The 18,418-nt window shown below is 32.3% G+C and overlaps 2 protein-coding genes across 3 annotated transcripts in view; both read right to left on the bottom strand.

The window, feature by feature from the left end:
- Positions 1-563: 563 nt before the first annotated feature.
- On the bottom strand, positions 564-8,732 carry LOC125060076 (kelch-like protein 5). Its single transcript, XM_047664813.1, has 10 exons — positions 8,381-8,732; positions 7,923-8,083; positions 7,627-7,829; positions 6,393-6,590; positions 6,033-6,215; positions 5,637-5,789; positions 5,046-5,206; positions 4,055-4,262; positions 3,278-3,467; positions 564-2,742 (listed from the first exon to the last, which is right to left on the bottom strand). Exons 1-10 carry the CDS (start codon positions 8,608-8,610, stop codon positions 2,603-2,605), a joined length of 1,827 nt encoding a protein of 608 aa, XP_047520769.1. The 5' UTR covers positions 8,611-8,732; the 3' UTR covers positions 564-2,602.
- Positions 8,733-10,558: 1,826 nt separating this feature from the next.
- Positions 10,559-18,418, bottom strand: part of LOC125062789 — an 85,575-nt gene continuing 77,715 nt past the window's right edge. For both annotated transcript variants that reach the window (XM_047668958.1, XM_047668950.1), the window contains exons 3-4: positions 13,893-14,053; positions 10,559-13,435 (exon numbers count right to left, since the gene is read on the bottom strand). In XM_047668958.1, coding sequence (XP_047524914.1) covers positions 13,376-13,435; positions 13,893-14,053 — 221 coding nt within the window. In that variant the 3' untranslated portion in view covers positions 10,559-13,375. The remainder of the gene's footprint in view (positions 13,436-13,892; positions 14,054-18,418) is intronic.

The raw sequence follows: 18,418 nt of genomic DNA, 5'->3' as shown, positions 1-18,418 counted from the left end.
CACCTTAATGAAATCCTAAAATAAGTTTAACTAAAGTAACAACGATATTATTATTAAGGCGGAACGAAGTTAGCCGGGTCAGCTAGTTTGATATAAATAGTGATTGTGTATTTAATAAATTGTGAAAACATAATACACAAAACGAATTACATATCGCCCATATGTAATTCTGTTTGGTTGCAAAACTAATCATTATACTGATTAAATTTCTACACACGCGAAATTTTCATTATTCTACATCGAACTGCCCTTCTTCAATCTATCGAGAATTCATACAGAAGTAAATTACTAACAGCGAACAGTCTCGTTCGTACTTGACTGAACTTGTATTGAGTATAAAGTTTATAGTTTGGTTCAAGAGTTCTTCACAACACAATAAAATTATGAGAAAAAAATATGAATTATAAAGTCCGATGGCAGTTACTTCTCCCTGGAATCCGTGGCGACTGCATAATATGATTTGACTAAAGACAGAGTATTATTGAATTCTTCGAAGTCTCTCTTTTATATTGCCAACGACAATTATGTCGTCTTATATATATATACATCAGTAAATACAACAATTATTTATTCAAGAATATTTTATTACACGAAAATAGAAATGATATTTAGTTACGTTCACAGTTTTATTGCAGTCTCAACATTTTTAATAAAAAATCAAGAGCTCATTTCCATATGATGCTAAGATGTCAATAGCTAATAACTTATATTTTATGTTTCCTAGTTTTGAGAAAATGCACAAAAAATCACTTTATTTTAAAAAAAAATATAGAGAGTAATTAAATGTGGCTTTACGACTTTATATTGAAGTGGAAAAGTTTTAAATCAACATTAAAACCATTGAAAGGGGAGTGAGAATGTAAAACGTAAGACGGAACGGCGTGTTTCGTTTGATTGTGATTGGTCAACAGCATCTCTAGTCTACTAACACACGTTGTTACGTGATATGATATGACGTGATCACTGATAGGCCAATGTCAATAAAACGCACGGTTTCGACTCTTGTCTATGGTGACAACGTTTTAATGAAACAAAGAACGCGTTCGAAATTAATATTAGGAAGCGTCTATGTTTTATTCGGTTATAAGAATTACTATTAGCTATGTACCCAACAACCGTTACTATGTATTATCTAAATCTAAAACTATTAATAAGATTTATTTTCTACTCCGAAAATTCACACCTCTATTCGAATAATTAGCGAGGGTAACTTATAAATAAAGAGCTACAAAACTTAAAATAGACATTCGATATTTGAAAATAATATACTTAAAGCCAAAAAAGGATATAAAATAAATGTATACTTTAGTCTTAAAATCACAGAAAAAACATTGTAAGTCATAATCGTAATACTGACGTGCTTTGAGGAATAAAACCAATTATTAGGAAATTTTTACTTCTACCCACAGATGGCGTTACAATACGTTATTTTTCTTTAAAACTTATAAGCCGAGTATACAAGTTTGAAAGAAAAACAGTAAAAAAATGTATAAATTTAACTGAGATCACAAATAGAAAATAACTAGCTTATTATTTATTTTCTCTATTATTTACGAAATATAGTATTTTGAGCAAAAGCGCCATCCTACTTTTCTTTACACGTCAAAATAAATGCACCAAAATTGTTAACATAACACCACAAACACATCTGAAGCCATAGACATTTAAAACTAACTTTGACGACAGGGTTGCCAGATTAGATGTCCGTGGAGTCTTACGTATATGTCGTAATACATACATTTAATAACGATTTCAAAAAAAGTCTTTAAACTGATTAAAAATAGTGAGTATTATATATAGTCATGTCACGTGACACGTTACAGTTAAATCTAAAAAAAAATCCGATGGTTTAGTGTTACCATGGCAAAAAAGTATTTCTGTACCGGAATGTTGCAATGCATTTTCATTAATAGTTGATTTTTATCACAGTTAACGTCTCCGAATTGTATCGTTTCCGTTATTTTGAATAGGAATCCAAAAAGCCTCTTATAATGGCAAGTTAATTTAATACTGAATTGTCTTTAAGACAAAAAACTTGAGACTTTCTTGTTCTGTGTTCTCCACTTGGGTCGTTAAGTATCTGTCAGATAAAACAAAAAAATACGTAGATTTTTATCACAAGTAGTATAGTTTTCTACAGAGTAGTAGCCTTGGCCACATCATGTTGATGAGGCAGGTCAGGGCCACCTTCTCCTTAATAAAAAACTTTTTGTCCTAGGCGCGACAGACAGCCCCATGTGCAGAGGCCGTTTCAGCGCAGAGGAATCAGTCACCCACGTAGTCCTAGAATGCGTGCCTGTGGCTAACCAACGTACAGAAATCATCAGAGCGGTGAGGTCGCTCCGTGACGCCTGCGAAGTTCCCAGGAGACTTCTGTGCTTCTGGAAGGGGCTGGCTTAGTTAGCCAGGACTTTACGCACAACGGACCTAATGAGAGTTAAGTGCGTAACTGCGTCCACTAACCATTACCATAAGAGTAATAAGTACTAAACAACCTTAATATGGTAATAAGTGCAGAGGTCTATTACAATTATAAGTATAAGACTTAGAGTGAATTGATAAAAGTTGTTTTACGAAAAGTTATTCGAAACACAAACGAATATCAGCACAACCTCGGCGGAGGTATCGCGACGACAGCTGCGCCTGCGCGGCCTGTCGTTAGCGGGGCTAACTTGCGCCAACAGTTGGACTCAGAGTCATACACTTCCACTACACATAGGTATTTTACGCCGTCGTACCCACCTGGAAATGATTTAGTAGAAATATATTAGAATTTATATGTCAATAAAAATATATTCTATGAATAGTATAAGAACCGAGTGTCTTCCCCTTAATAGAGACTGTAAGAAGTGTTATTGGACACTTTCTTATGTTAAATATCCTTCTTAGTAATTGAGGTTAGACTTATATTACTTATTAGTCTTAAGTTAGGCGTTATGTTAAATTGTGTCATTGTGCAGAGACATTTTATTTTAAAAAAAATACAATTTCTATAAGTCATCTTTGTTGTCTGTGGTTACAAAAACCTGGCTTTAAACAAAAACTTTAACATTCATTTAGTTTGTATTTGATTGATTGTCAAGTAAAATATATCTCAAACACATATTTTATAGAACAATACAAGTTTCAAGCAGTTGATTTCATCTGCTTTTAGAACGCTTTACAGTATTACAAGATTTAATTCAACACCAAGTCAGTTGTCAAATATGTGTCAAAAATGACAATTATAAGTAATTTGACAACACTAAATTCGAAATTCAAACGTTCAAATACTCACCGACAGCTATGATTCGATCGCCCAAAAGACACGACCCGATCGCGTCCCGACCGTACGACAACCTTGCGAGTAGCACCCAATTGTCGGCGATGGGGTCGTACCTCTCGACACACGCGAGGCGGCCCCCAGTGGCGTTTGCGGGGGCTTCGTGGCCCCCTAAAGCGTACAGGTAGCCATCGGCGGCACATACCTGAATATTTATTTTATTTAGAGAAGCATACATACAATAAACACAGTATGAATGTAGTCCAGTAATTACCCAATGGAACATGAGACAGACGTGGGCAGAAATTATCAAACACCTGGGATCCAATAATATCCAAATTAAAATCTCTAGACAAACAATCCGCGAAAATAGAGGACACCGTGAGTAATTTCTGCAAAAACCCTTCATCTTTTAGTCGATATCAACTCCGGAGAAATAAATACAGATAATATAACTTTTTCTACAGCTGTGATACTATTTGACATTAAACACCTTTTGTCTTCAGACACCGTGACCCTGACACGCACGCCGTAAAGCACGCGAAACGTCAGGAAAAATTTAATATCATGTAAAATATTATTATTTCAAGTTTATAATAATACATAGCTTCAATCCAAGTGTTTTCTTTAAACAGAATATAACAGAAAGAACAAAACACACATGTGTTTTCAGTATTTTTTTTTAATTTATAAGACTAACTCAAAAATCTCATTCGTGTTTACCGCAAGCATGTTTATGCAATTTCCTTTAGTTTTTTCTAGTCTAATTACTTGGTTAATGATAATACTCACACTGACACCTCCCCTGCGTCGATTCATGGGAGCGCAGGCCGTCCAATGATTAGTAGCGGGATGGTAACACTCGACTGAGCGGAGACAAGCCCCGCTATCGCGTCCACCAACCGCGTAGAGACGTCCGCGTAAAGCGGCAACACCGCACGTACTGCGAGCGCCGGACATGTTCGCTACTATCGTCCATGAGCGAGAGCACGCGTCCCATCTTAAATATTGAATATTTTTTGTTAAAATATCACGATTTTTTATATTCGGGATTGAGACAAAAAGGTTTACGCTATGGCAAAATATGCTTAAGAAGAATATCCATAGCGCTAAATCACCTGCATCACACACACACCACATACACATCCTCACTTTCACAACATCACATAACATAGCCGAGTAAAGTATTACTTAGTTAAATGATATGTTTGTTTAGTTTTAATGATGTTTTTCTTTCCCTTTGTAAATTTATTTTCATACACTATGCAAGTTAGAAAAATATATTGTCTATGGAGAGTACTAGTGAAACAAAAATTTAAAACTTTATTGGTTCTAATTTATCGTAATATTTAATCAACTTATGTAATTATTATTAAAATTATTATAAAAACAGTTTTGGTTTTTTCGACGTCTTTGAGACTTACAAGTTATAGCTAACTATCAAATAACTTTCGTGTCATCGCGAGTTGCCGGCCTTTTGAGAATTGGATTGGTACGCTCTTTTCTTGAAGGGCCTTAAGTCAAATTGGTTCGAAAATACTTCAGTGGGCAGGTGGTTCCACATAGCGGTGTTGCGCGGCCAAAACTCCCTTAAGAAAGTGACTGAAAAGACTTCGAGGTGATACGGGTAGAATTTCGTATTCTGCCTCGAGGTCCGATGATGAATATCAACTGCAGGTATTAATCCGAACATAGTTTTGTATATAAAAAATGCAAACATAAGGAAATGTCCAGAATTATAAGATTAACTAAAACTTAACAAGTTGGAAATAAATTTACTGACCTCTCAACAGAATTGAGGTAAATCCAGCCGTCGTGTCCTCCCACAGCGTAAATGGGCGAATTTGGCCCTTCACCTAATACGGTCACGCCTAACCCATGTCTGTGCGTGTTCATGGGAGCTAGAGTACTCCAACTCAAAGAAGTCAGGTCGAAGCATTCCACCTGGTTTTACATTTAATAAGATTCAGGGAAAGGTTGTTAATGCAAAGATTTTCAATGTCATAAGAGTTTTCTTTATTGCACAGAAAAGTCTCTATAGATTTTTAAAAATGAATAAATACAAGCTTTGAAGAAAAAAGTACGAAACACAAGAGGGCAAAAATTACCGAGAAAGTGCAAATATATACTTAAACACAAAATTCGGTAACCTACCATGAAATAGGAAAAAAAACATGAAAATTACTTATTTTTTTCAAATATACAATTAGCAAATAAATAACGAAAGCCAAATAATAAATAAATAGCTTTTTGTTTATGAGACAATCACCATAAATAATATTAGAAACACTATTAGTCAAACTAACTAATATATACTTGCCAATATGATTTATTCATACAACAATACAATTGACCAATTTAAACGATTACTCACCGTGTTGAGCGTTTTAAGTCCATCCCGTCCGCCAACCACAACCAATTTATTCTGAAGCACGGCAACACCGAACTGAAGCCGTCTCGCGCCCATTCGCATATAGGGACTCCATGTGTTTGTGCGCGGGTCATACATCTCCATGTTACTTGCACCCTTGGAATATACAATTCGAAAATTAAAAACTGTATTATATTGTCTATGGTGTATGGAGTGCGTTTCCCCCTATAGGTCTCCCTAAAGGTTCCTCGACTTTAACCAGCGAAGGCCAAAAATTTGGCCCGTATTATTTTATGATATTTTTTCATGGCTTTTATTTTTTTACAAATTAGATTGCTGTTACGTGATTATCATTAAATTGGACACTTATATTAACAACAAATAATGAAAAACCATTACCTTGTAACCATCCATTCCACCAATAGCTAATAACCTTCCAATAGTAGAAGTTCGTGGCCGAGTCCTGTGAGAGAAGAGCAGAGATCTCCTCTCAGGCAACAAGTGCCATTTGACAGCCTCCATTATCAATGGCTGACATCCCGCCACATTACCACAAGAAAACTCTACTTTGTCTATCAAATACTGGAAAAGATAAAAATATTTCTTTATATCACCAAAGTTTTTTAGGTAGAATTTTTCATTTTTTTTTTAAATTATGTTATTAGTTAGTATGTAAATTTCGGTAAATTTTTTTATTACCTTTGCTATTAATGTTGTTAAAATATATAATTATTACGTGATAAAGAAAGAATAATATACCTCTGATGATAATAGTGGCAGTTTCACAAATTTGAGTAAATTGGGGAGATACTTCTGTCTATCTGCGACGTCATGTTGTACCCACAACATCAAGCTCTCAAAGACATTCTCTTCGGTTACTACGTTGAGATCATCTGAATTCAATAAACTTGACAGCTGCTCTTCACTTAGACGTAGGAACTCATCATTTTTTACAACCTGCAAGAATGTTATTACTGTATAAATACTATGTTTATCTGTTCATATGAGTAGATAAAATATATTTAAAATACTTGTATTATTTCATACAGATCGAAAAATTTGTTAGCATTGCATCAATTCTTTAAAAATATTGTATATGTATGGTTAAATTATTGATAATAGTTAAAGTTTTTTACGCCGGCTTTTTATCTCGGCCTACACCCTCTGTCTTCTTTGCCGATGAGTAGGGATGCCTACAAATTCAAATTTAATGACGTGGAATAAGTGATACATGTATCTTATGTTCCATAATAAACATATTTTATTTTTATTTTATAAGATTGTTAAGGCATTTTCTTGCTTATTTTTTTTGGGAACTATAGTTTCTAAATACTATAATATAATTATATTTAAATATCACAAAGAACTCAATAAAAATATGAACAACAGTATGTTTAGGAAATTTCCATCAGTTTATACTTGGCTGCACTGCAGGAAGTTGAATCATTATATAAATGTATAAATTGCAACACTATGAATAGCCTCGTAAATATTTAAAAATGCCTATAAATGGAGAACTGCAATTTATTATTCCATATAATACAACATTTTTAAATAGCAATTGTAGAAGTTTTATATAAATAGTAATAACATAAGACTGTTTTACTATAGCTTTGTTTGTCACACATACTAAACAAAGCTTCTCTTTGGGAGAAAAAACTTTCAGGAAAATAATTAAGCAATCTAGTTGTCTAGGAAAAACTAATTTGTTTGCCGATTCATTAAGCAGTTAAGCCTATCACAATAGAAATTCTAAATACATTATAATACCGTAGGGACAATGAAAAGTAAATAGAAAGTATTTAGAAACTAGAAAGCCAACAACATGTTCTATATCATGTGTATATATTTATAAAAATATATTACATGACACTGTGGTTAAGATTCAGAATTGAGGTTTAATGTATACTCCAGTATGTCAAAATCAAATACCTTTTACATATGGAACTTACTTATCCTTTTGAATAAACTTTTAAAAAGTATTGTCATTTACCTGCATAAAATGTTGATATGTATACTCCATAGCACTTTTGTGTAAACTAAGACACGACTGTTGCTCCGCAAATAATGCAATACCTAAACTATTACATGGGTCAAGTTGTTTCTCTAAGAAATCACAACAAGCTTTTGCTGCTACGTTCAATTGTAAAAGTGTGGCTGTTGATAATATGACTTCTACAGTATCTTCGCTTAATTCTGAAAAAAAGGGGTGTTTATATAAACTTTTTCAATCATTGGTTTAGACTAAACTCAACAAGCATTGATTAATTGAGTTGAATTTAAACTTACCTATGATACCTGTATAACAGTAATTCACTAAGGTTTTTAAAGCCTGAGGGTCTACTCTCTCTAATGTTATTTCTGATGATTTTGATTCTTGTAGTGAACCCATGAACATTGCAGCAAAATATTCACTACAGGATACTAACACCAACTTATGGACAGGAATTCTGCAAATAATACAATACTCATTTCATATAACTATATTTTTAGCAGAAAAATATATACATTAATTTCTTTAATTTTGTAAAAGTAATTCATTAAATTATTAATACAATATTATTTGATATTTCAATAAAAGTGCAAAAATTTTAATATAAATTACTGCAATAAATTTGTCATAACTAAGCCACTAAGTTATAACAAATTAAGCATTAAATACAAAAAGTTATTTTTTTAATATGCATACATCTCTTCTTTGTTTGGTTGAACAAAAGAGTGTTCTGTAAATGGATACGAATATTTACCTGCAAGTACCCGCAATAAGGACTACATCGCAGAGTTTCTGTGATTGGTAATATCCAAAAATGTTCTTTAATGTTGCTTCGGAATGCCCTTTGTTGCAGTGAAATTCATCTGGACTGGAGCCACTCAAAAGGCTAAGTTGGCTAAGCTCTCGCGGTAAACCCTCATCTACAGAATTTTGAGAAACGTTATCCCTCGAGGCCTCGGCCCTCTGACTATCACACGTCGACATTGTTGCATTCACTTCCACTTTAACAATGAAATATAATATAAAGCACAAGAAGCAAACAACTAACTCCAATGCCCAACAGAAACAAGAATGCCTACAAAATGCAAATAGTAATGAAAACAAAGAAATGTCACAGCTGTTTGTGTTGCCAGTACTTGCTTCCCATTTTCATCCAAGTCACGAATGCCAATCCTATTTACTTCATTTCAGATAGTTGCTTAGTCGTGAAGTATAAAGAAGTTCATCATTCAAGTCAATGTTAGACTTTTTTATATTATCATTAAAACAAACACTTTTTAGTTTTAACCTTTTTGGTTAGATTTTCCGCTAAAAGAAACAAGCTAATTTTATAGCAACATCATAATTAAATGTCGTTTCCTGAAGTCATTGACCCGTCAATGTCAATGAGCAAATGGCGGGTTAGGTAGGTTCATTTGATTGTACAGTTTGCGAGTTGTGGGATATTATAAAGTTGAATTTATAAATTAAATTCTCCATCGAATTATTCAAAAGAAAATTATACACATAGAAGCCTAAATGTATTTGTATTTTCTTTTATTGTTAAGAAATAGAACAAATTGATTCATATCACTCAAAAGATGTCGCTTTACATAAAATGACCTAAGACAAGGTAACTGATTAAACTTCCAATATATTGTATATAATATATAATTTAAATGTTTTTACTGCAAAATCAATTATCAGCGTGAGCCTATTAAAGGGATTACGTATTGGATACAGTCTATACTGTAACTGTACAGACTACAGTATATCGTCCCCGTGGCCGTAGAGCGAAAATTCATTAAGTCCAAAAAAAATTTTTCGAGATAATGAGGGTTAAAGTTTTGAAATATATAAATTGCCATAACTTTAGCATGTCATGACATATTTTAATGTTTTTCGTTTCTTTAAAAAAAAACTTTTAAAAGGCATTTTATACTAGTATAAAATCAAACTACTTTTACATGAAAAAAATTTCTACACTCCCTATGGATTAAAAAATTAAAAATAAAAGTAATTAAATCATTTATTTTTATAAGCTATGTAAGTTTTTGATAAATAAAAAATAGTTAACATGATTTAGTTATTTCTCTTAATTTTCAATTTTTGTAAATCGAAAACTAAGATACCTTCAAAATTCACGGTTAGACAGTTAAATAAAGAAAAATAATATAATTTTAATGGCATAGATAACTCGTTTTGGCAATTTTTTGACTTAATTAGTTTTCGCTCTACGGGGACGATATAATATACAGTAGAACCTCTATAAGTCGAACATCGAGGGAGACGCCAAAAAATTCGAGTTATAGAGTTTTCAACTTATGGAGGATTTCGACTTAGGCGGATTTTGATTCGACATAAAGAGTTTGAGGTTTATTCTTATAAATTTTGAGCCAAACTACTTCTGACAGTATTTAAGTCGAAAACAAATGACTGGCTTCGAGTTATAGAGTGAAAATATGTACCAAAATGGCTTGGAGGGACTCGGTGATTATTTCGATTAACAGAGGGTCAAGATTTCAAGTAATGGAGGTTTTGGTGTTTTAAGGGAAGGGAACAAAACATTTTTTCGAGATTTGGAGGTTTTTGACTTATCGAGGTTCGACTTAACGAGGTTCTACTGTATATTATAGAGTAACTGTCGTTTAATATCGATCGACTATTCTATCGATATTAAACGAGGTCTCCCACAAAATCTATTTATTAAAATACTTTATTTATTTGTGTAATAAAAATGAGAAGCATTAATAGGATCCCATTGAATTATTTAAAAAAAAAAACTTCTTACTGCGACTTCGTCCGCACGGACTTTGCAACCTTATTCAGTGAACATTTAATATCTTTGTAAATGAAATTTATGGTTTTTGCTTCCAGGATAAATAAATTGTGTGTGACTTGATCTTTGCAGGAGTTTTTAAAATTAAGTAATTAAAACACTTCTTTCATCTGGCTGAGGCATTTATTATTAACATTTATTTTTATTTTTCGATTTTTTATCTTAATACAACATATATAGTAATTAACAATACGTAATAAATAGTCCAAAAGTATATTACGCCTACAAAATAGCGTAGTCGTTATAAGATTACCGTCATGTGAGCTGCTTGACACGAATACGGTTAGGCAACTCACTAGCGTCGGTTAAGGTTTAGGAATATTCTCTGAGAGAATTATCAGGTGATCAAAATAACGAAGGTTAGGAAAATGTACAGATGGTAAATTAATTTTAACTAGTGTCGCTGTTGCATAAGAATTCTCTCGGAGTTATTCTTAATTCAAAGGCTACGCAATGACAACAGTCTGAGCAAAATGCCTTTGGGAAAATTCTATGGAAATTTAGCATCTATGCTCTCTGTAAATAGAATGTTCTAAAAATTGTTTATGCTTTTAATTTTGTGCGGTAAGAAGAATAGTTAATTACAATTGTTTGACTTTGGCAAACATAACATTATGAGAAAATATAATATGTAAATCTCTATCTAGTGGTAATTGAACGTATATACGTATCTACAAAAATAGTTGCACTCTTAAATAATACAATTCAGAAACAGCGAAATAATAATCACACGTCTTCAAGGAAACTTGAGCTCGGTGGCCGAATTTCTATGAAAATTTCGTAAGTGTGATCTTCAATATCTACAAGTTCTAAAAATATTGTTTTTAAACAATAATCTTGGTGGATGTTTCTTTAGGTTAGCCGTGTTTGCGTCAAAAGAAAATATAATGAAAATACTTTAGAATTCTGAACGGGAAGATCTAACGAGCGTCAAGCGTTTATATAATATTCTCGTAATAAATGGGTATGTAAATGAAGTTTGCATTTGTTAGATACAGGTGAAATAGAAATGGGAAAAACATTTACATGGTTACAATCCCATTGTATTGGAGAATAATATTAAAAATGTTGTCATTACATCTAGGAGGTAAAGATCACAAATACACACCATTAACATACATTTATATTGATGTAAACAGCAGTGCAATTGCGTAGAGGGAAAATAATAACAGCTTAGAGAAATAAGCCTTTAGCTTCAGCATAAGATTTCAGCGGTTTGCAAGGAAATAGCCTGTATTCAATACATAGCTTAACATATTTGCAAACGAACTAATATCCATATATCCGAGATAATGATTCGCCTTAATCTAAAATATTTAAAATATCACAATAAATTGCTGTGCACATACGAAACGGGCAAATTTTGAGTGCAAATACATTATAGGTAATATATTTATTATAATTATATTTATCATTAATAAATCAGTGGTTACACTTAGGAATGGTTCGAGAACAAGACGTCGCCAATTATTTTGCCGAAAAGTCATTTATGAGAAATGTGTTTTAATATTCGTTGAAATAAAAACTGTAGTAAAAAATAATTGACCTGTTAAAGAAACTTCTTCGGCATTTAAGACTTAAAGTTACTAGTTTTATGATAATTCGATTGTGGTACCTCAAATCAAAGCATTATTCATCAAAATAATATTAATATAAATACCGAAGAGTCTGATGGCTCAAGAACCTAAGTTCTAACAGACCACATCGGTGTTTATTAAAAAAAAAATAGCTCTGATCGGCCTCCAAAGTACCACAATGAGTAATCATATAATCTTATAGATCGCATCCTTATTCCTATATTAATGACTCGTACTACACTTAACTACTGAAACCAATACTTTATAATCTATTAGACACAAAATAGTGCTATAATATCTATTCATACAAATTGGTGCGATAATTTTAGTATTACAATAAATGCAGATCTACTTTATAATATAAACTACATATATTTTTAACATTTAAACTATATTATAACATCAGATATATGTCTAATTGTAATTAGCACAATTTAGTATATTTTTTAATTATCATAAGAGACGACAAATAATAGTTTACTTTTAAATCTAAGTTTTCTAATATAGGATGCGGACTGCAAGATTTTAAAGACGTAAGTGTTACAAATTATATGAAACAAAATTGTTTATGTAATGTTTTAATGCCGCCGAACTTTCTTGGAGTGTTGACTTCACATAGATAAAATTAAATCAAAGATAATTGACTTATTCGGCAATAATTTTAGTATCGACACATTCAAATAGTCAACATAACGTGTTTTGTATTACATTCATAGCTGCCTAGTAACAAGACGGTTTTGTTTATCGTAAGCCTACTGAAATAACCAAAAATAACCATAGGAATCGATGGCTTACTGCTAGTAATGCAGTACGCCAAAATAGGCCGACAATCCAAAATAAACACATATTAGTCAACCTAACCTAGTAGAATATGAACGCTTATTTACTTAAAACCCTCATTTCAAGGAATGCATAAAGTAATTAAAACTATCCGAATAAATACAATAAATAGATTTATATTTCAAATGAAGGGCCATAAACTAAAATATTCATATACGCTCTACCGACTAACAATGTCGACTACCAGTCTTACATTTTAGTTTAATAATTGCTAGAAGTTAAACATTGAGGAAATAGCTGCCGAGAGATTATTTTGACGTAACCAGGTTCCAACGACTGTTACCACTACACACAATAGCTAACGAACAATTCGCTGGCTTTCGGAATCCTTACACTATTTAGTGGTTATTCGCCGCCTGCACCACTTGATATGTTTCATAACGTCTGTAATTAGTACTGGTTGCGTCTAAATACGTCATGCGGTACGCAGCGTAACTGAATAGGATCAATAACGTCTCAGTCTATTTGAGAATCACTGATGGAATGTTCAAGAACTAAATGTTCGGAGGGATGATTAGCGGCCGCGCGCCCACCGCAGCAGCGCGTCGGCCAGCACGTCCAAGTGAGCTTTTGTCTGAAACATTTGTCAATATTTTAAAATAAATGCAGTATAATGGTTTTAAGACTACATCAAATCGTGGGTAAAAAGTAACTAATAATAGCAATGACGCTACAATCTTTTAGATTGTTTCATGTTCATTTGTTTTTTTCTAGGCAAGTGTCACCCTTCTCTGCCTACCACACGCTGTCACCTATTTTTGGGTCTAAGCCATGTCGATTTCCTCACGTTGTCCATCTTAGACAGAAAGTCCATTTCTGCACAGCCGGGCTTCGAACCTGTCATTGGTTGGTAGTGTGTCTCAGGGATGATAGTCGTACCGTCATTGTATATCTTAAACTTACATATTTAAATTACAATTACTACGCTACTTATAATTCTAAAAACCTTTTTTTGGCTGTACAGCAGATGTGTTATAGTAACGTCTGATTTAACCATTTACCACTAAGTTTTAAAAGTTGTAGATAATTACCGTCTTATAAAACATGCATGCCTGTCGATCTTCGTCCTCCCCACTGGGGCAGTCAATGAAGCCATCACAGAGCACATGGTCGTCGATACATCTGTAACGTCCCTGACGGTCGGGTGTGGGACATGCGAATCTTTCCATGCCATCAGCGGCCGGGGGACATTCTGAAATAGAATTTATTTATAAATAAAATCGCAATGAAGCAATCAATGTAATTTTTGGTTGGATAATGAAAAAAAATTATAAACAATATATCGTTAGTATTTTTAATAACAATAAATATGTATCTTCTGTCGATCCGAAGTGGTGGAGGCCTGATGACCTGTAACACAGGTACTATTACCTTTAGCAGGCATCAGTCTCACACAAACTAGCTTTTTTCATAAACAGAAGTATAATAATATAACTGTCACTTCCTTATGTCCTAAGTTTAAGTTTTTGTGAGAAAATAAATAAATAAAAATATAAACTTAGCATGTGGTAATTTATTTTGTCTTCTTGTCTACTACTGTATTCGGGAAATAATTTTGTGTATTTGAAATAAATATTAACCTAAAAACGAGATACGATCAAAGTAAATTTAATGAGATGTTTGCAATATACTGTTGCTAAAATATTGTATAACGCTGTAATTCCATGACAACTCTTACAATAATAATTCAGTGTTTAACTAAGGAGCACCACATTGACATCTCATTCAAATAATAATAGATATTAATATAATAACTACCCTCCTTATTTCGTTAAACAACTGAGCGTTTTTTAAGGTAGTTTCTGCCGCGCAGCCCACTGAAGTATTTCGGAACCAATTAGACTAAGAGTCCTTCTAGGAGCCTTCTGGCAATGTAAGTGTCCATGGGTGGCGTTATCACTTAATATTGAGTCTCCTGCTCGTTTGTTATAATATAGGAGTGTTATTTGTTTTCGTTATAGTAAATTTAATTTTATACAAATACTAGCTGACCCGGCAAACGTTTGTTTTGCCATGTATTAGTAGTTCAATAAAAATAACTATGTACAATAATAAAAAATAGGGGTTGATCGTAGAGGGGTGAAAATTAAGGGTATGTATGTATTATGGTGTATCATAAAATTTATCTAGTTAGTGGTTTGAAAGATAGGTAGTAGCCGATTCTCAAACTTACGGAATATTTATTAAAAAATTCATAAGAATCGGTCGTGCCGTTTCGGAGTAGTATGGAAACGAACATTGTGACACGAGAAATTTGTATATATAGAGATTCGTCGTCTCCAGGCTTGGCTCATATAATTTTTTTTTGACATGTTATGAATTCTCCCATGAACATTCTACATTAATATTTTAGAAATTGGAAAAAAAAGGCGTAATAATACGCAATAATGTAGTTATAAGTTCATAATCATACCGTATATGTAATCTACTGTGTGCTGTGAGAACACGGCATGAAAAACGGCTGTGAGTTCAAGCATTCATGTTGGAAAACACAGAAGTTACTTCTGCGGCCAACTATATCTATTTTACTGATTGTACGTAATATTACGGTTTCTTTAAAACGTAAAAATCGTCTTTTATAAAAGGATTAAACAATGAATACAGATTTATTCATCATCCTTTTCAGTTAATTCGTACGTGATTACAAAATAAATCTTCCACGTGCCACTTCAAACGTATGTTGGTAATCTAATCAGAGGGACGAACCTTTGAGGTAGAATTTCAATCAACCTTTGGAATACGCAACTCTCTTCTCGTTTGTTATTTTATTCGATTAAACTTGAATGGACCAAATAGTTCTTTAAATTTAATTTATTTTCATTAAATAAATGTCCTTTTCAACGGTTTTCTTTAATCAAAAGATTGTTAATATTCTTTCCTAAAATTGGTTATTAGAAATGTCTTTATCGAGAGAAGTAAGTTAATGGTGGTTCCTAATTAGAAATTATAACACAGTCCCAAATATCATCTGTCGAATCATATGATACAAAAAAAATCCAAAATTAATTTTGTAAATATTTAAAAAAGTACAATGTTCTGTAACTCCCTTATGGATTGTTGGGATAAATGATAAGCCCACTGTTCCCTCTAACTGGAAAGTGAAACCAACCACTTGGCTAAACGTACAAAATAAACCCTGCACTTCATCACCGAGCCAATAGTATAGTAATACCTTATTAACTTCAATAGCTGTCATAGTATGTATGCAACACGAACTAGTTTTTTGTATTTATATTAAATTCATAATCTTTGTTTGCTTAGTTGTTGGATAAACTTTAGAAATCAGTTCTAACCTAGTTGTAACCTCAATTCACTTGGGCACACTTGCAAAACCACTATCAATTATTTTTAAAGATTTACAGTGAAACTTTTCAAAAAACCTTGTAACTTTGTTCTACGGATGTTAAGTTACGTTAATTATTAACTTTATATGATATATACCTTTGGCCTTAAACTGAATTAAACGTTATTTAAATTAAAAAAAATATTTATATATTGAAAATTTGAAGTTGTTTTTTCTGGCGATTATAGCGTTGATGGTGTTACGGTTGTTCTACATTCCTTGATGCCAAGCTTCTTGTCTACGCTTCGCAAGACATCAAGTTGTTAAGAAATAGATAATAACTTTAGACGTTATAAAGATTTTACACTGTAATTATAGATATATATACGCATATTGTTGAAAATGTCACAAAAAGTCTTGTCAAAACAGAAAATCCACGGGTGTGAATCTGCGGAAACAAGTAATCTAATAAATTCTTTCAATACCGCGTTTATGTTCGTAAGACAATAGTTTAATTTTATTATCAAAATTTATGTAAAGTTGATGTTAAATGTTGGTCCAAACCATATTACAGTTAAGCGACTAGCTGCTCACTCGGCAGCTTAAATTTCCATGTAAGCTGATATTGAATTAAATTACTATACTGGTTTAAGGTTTCGAAATGTGAGGCAATTTTAAACCTAAAATTTTACCGTGTTTTGTTTTTACTTTTTATTCTAAGTTTTGATTTTTTCAACTAGAAGAATACCAAAAGCCCTGATAGTAAACCGTTTTTTATTAAGAAATTTAATATTCGCTTGACCTGATTAAAGGTATCAAAATATTTTTTCCATACGGCCGGTGTCAAAAGGTTCAGCCTTTTTAGGTCTGGGCCTCAGATTTTTGTATCTGTTTTATGATCATTTGTCAATTTAATAGGCAAGTGATCAGCCCTCGATGCCTGACACACAGCGTCGACTTTTTGAGTCTAAGACAAGCCGGTTTCCTCACAATGTTTTGTATCTGCGAATGTAAAGGTGCACATAGAAAGAAAGTCCATTCGTGCATAGCCGGGGCTCGAACCTACGACCTTAGGGATGAGAGTCGCACGCTGAAGCCACTAGGCCAACACTGCTGAAAAGCTGCTGCTGCTGCGGTTTACTTCTGTTAATGATTTTTTTTAAGGCCCCATAGAATCTGTTTAGGTATGGTTTAAGTGACAGTCAATAGATAGTGATAGTTAAGTTCATAATTATGTTAAGAATCTCAATGCTCATTTTCTTTAAAGAATGTGCTTAAAATAAATTACTTTAAACCGTAATAGTGAACGAAATGTAGGTTCTTCTAAAAGTGGCGTATTTCACAACTCCGGCACGTAGTCTCGGCCGCTATCGTGAGCGTCTATTTTTAGCTGGCCGGGCGTAAGGCCTCGTTTACGGAAATGAATTGGACGTTAAGATGTAGCGGTATAGCATATTAAATTTTATTTATTTTCGCGAATTATTTTACCTTTGGAAGCGTTTTTGTTTGAAAGGTTATTATTATTAATTTCTTCTTGCTTAGTTGATTAACATACTTCCTCGTTTTATATATAATTATTAACAGTAAATATTACAAAATTACTATTAATCAAATTCTCACGAATTATACCCAGAGAGGTAATTAACTATAAATATTTAATATATTAATAATATGTACCTAAAGTTGAAATTTTTTAAACTCGTATATCTGTATATAGTATGTTAAAAAAGTACCGAACCTATTGCATCAAAACGTGTTAAATTTTGTACAGCATGTCTTATGAGGATTTTTTAATACAATAACTATTATATATATATATATATATATATATATATATATCACGTAAATAAATATAATAACTATTATTTTTATTTACGTATAATATACTACTGTTTTACCGGATTGAAGTTATGTATTATTATAAATTTACAATTATTTAACATAATTTAAAAAATTTCTTTTGTCATTTCTGCCAAAACCCTCCATCTTTTAGTCGAAACGTCGGAAAAATTAAAAATGATGTAAAATAATTGTAAATTTATAATAACACATAACTTCTATCCGGTAAAAAAGTGTTTTCTTTAAATGTGTAAAAGTTATGTCCATAAAAGACAATACTATAATATACTATTGAATTAAAATTTAATAAAATATTATTGTCTTGTAAATAGATAGTATAAATGTAAAGTTATTTAAGTAATAGCAAATACACTAAATGCATAAATTTTAGACAAACTTAGAGAGGAGTCTACCATTCTGATCATCGCTTTATTC

This window comes from Pieris napi, chromosome 2 (assembly GCF_905475465.1).
Source record: "Pieris napi chromosome 2, ilPieNapi1.2, whole genome shotgun sequence".
NCBI lineage: Eukaryota > Metazoa > Arthropoda > Insecta > Lepidoptera > Pieridae > Pieris > Pieris napi.
The sequence above is the reverse complement of the archived record's forward strand: the minus strand, read 5'-3'. Positions and strand labels throughout refer to the sequence as shown.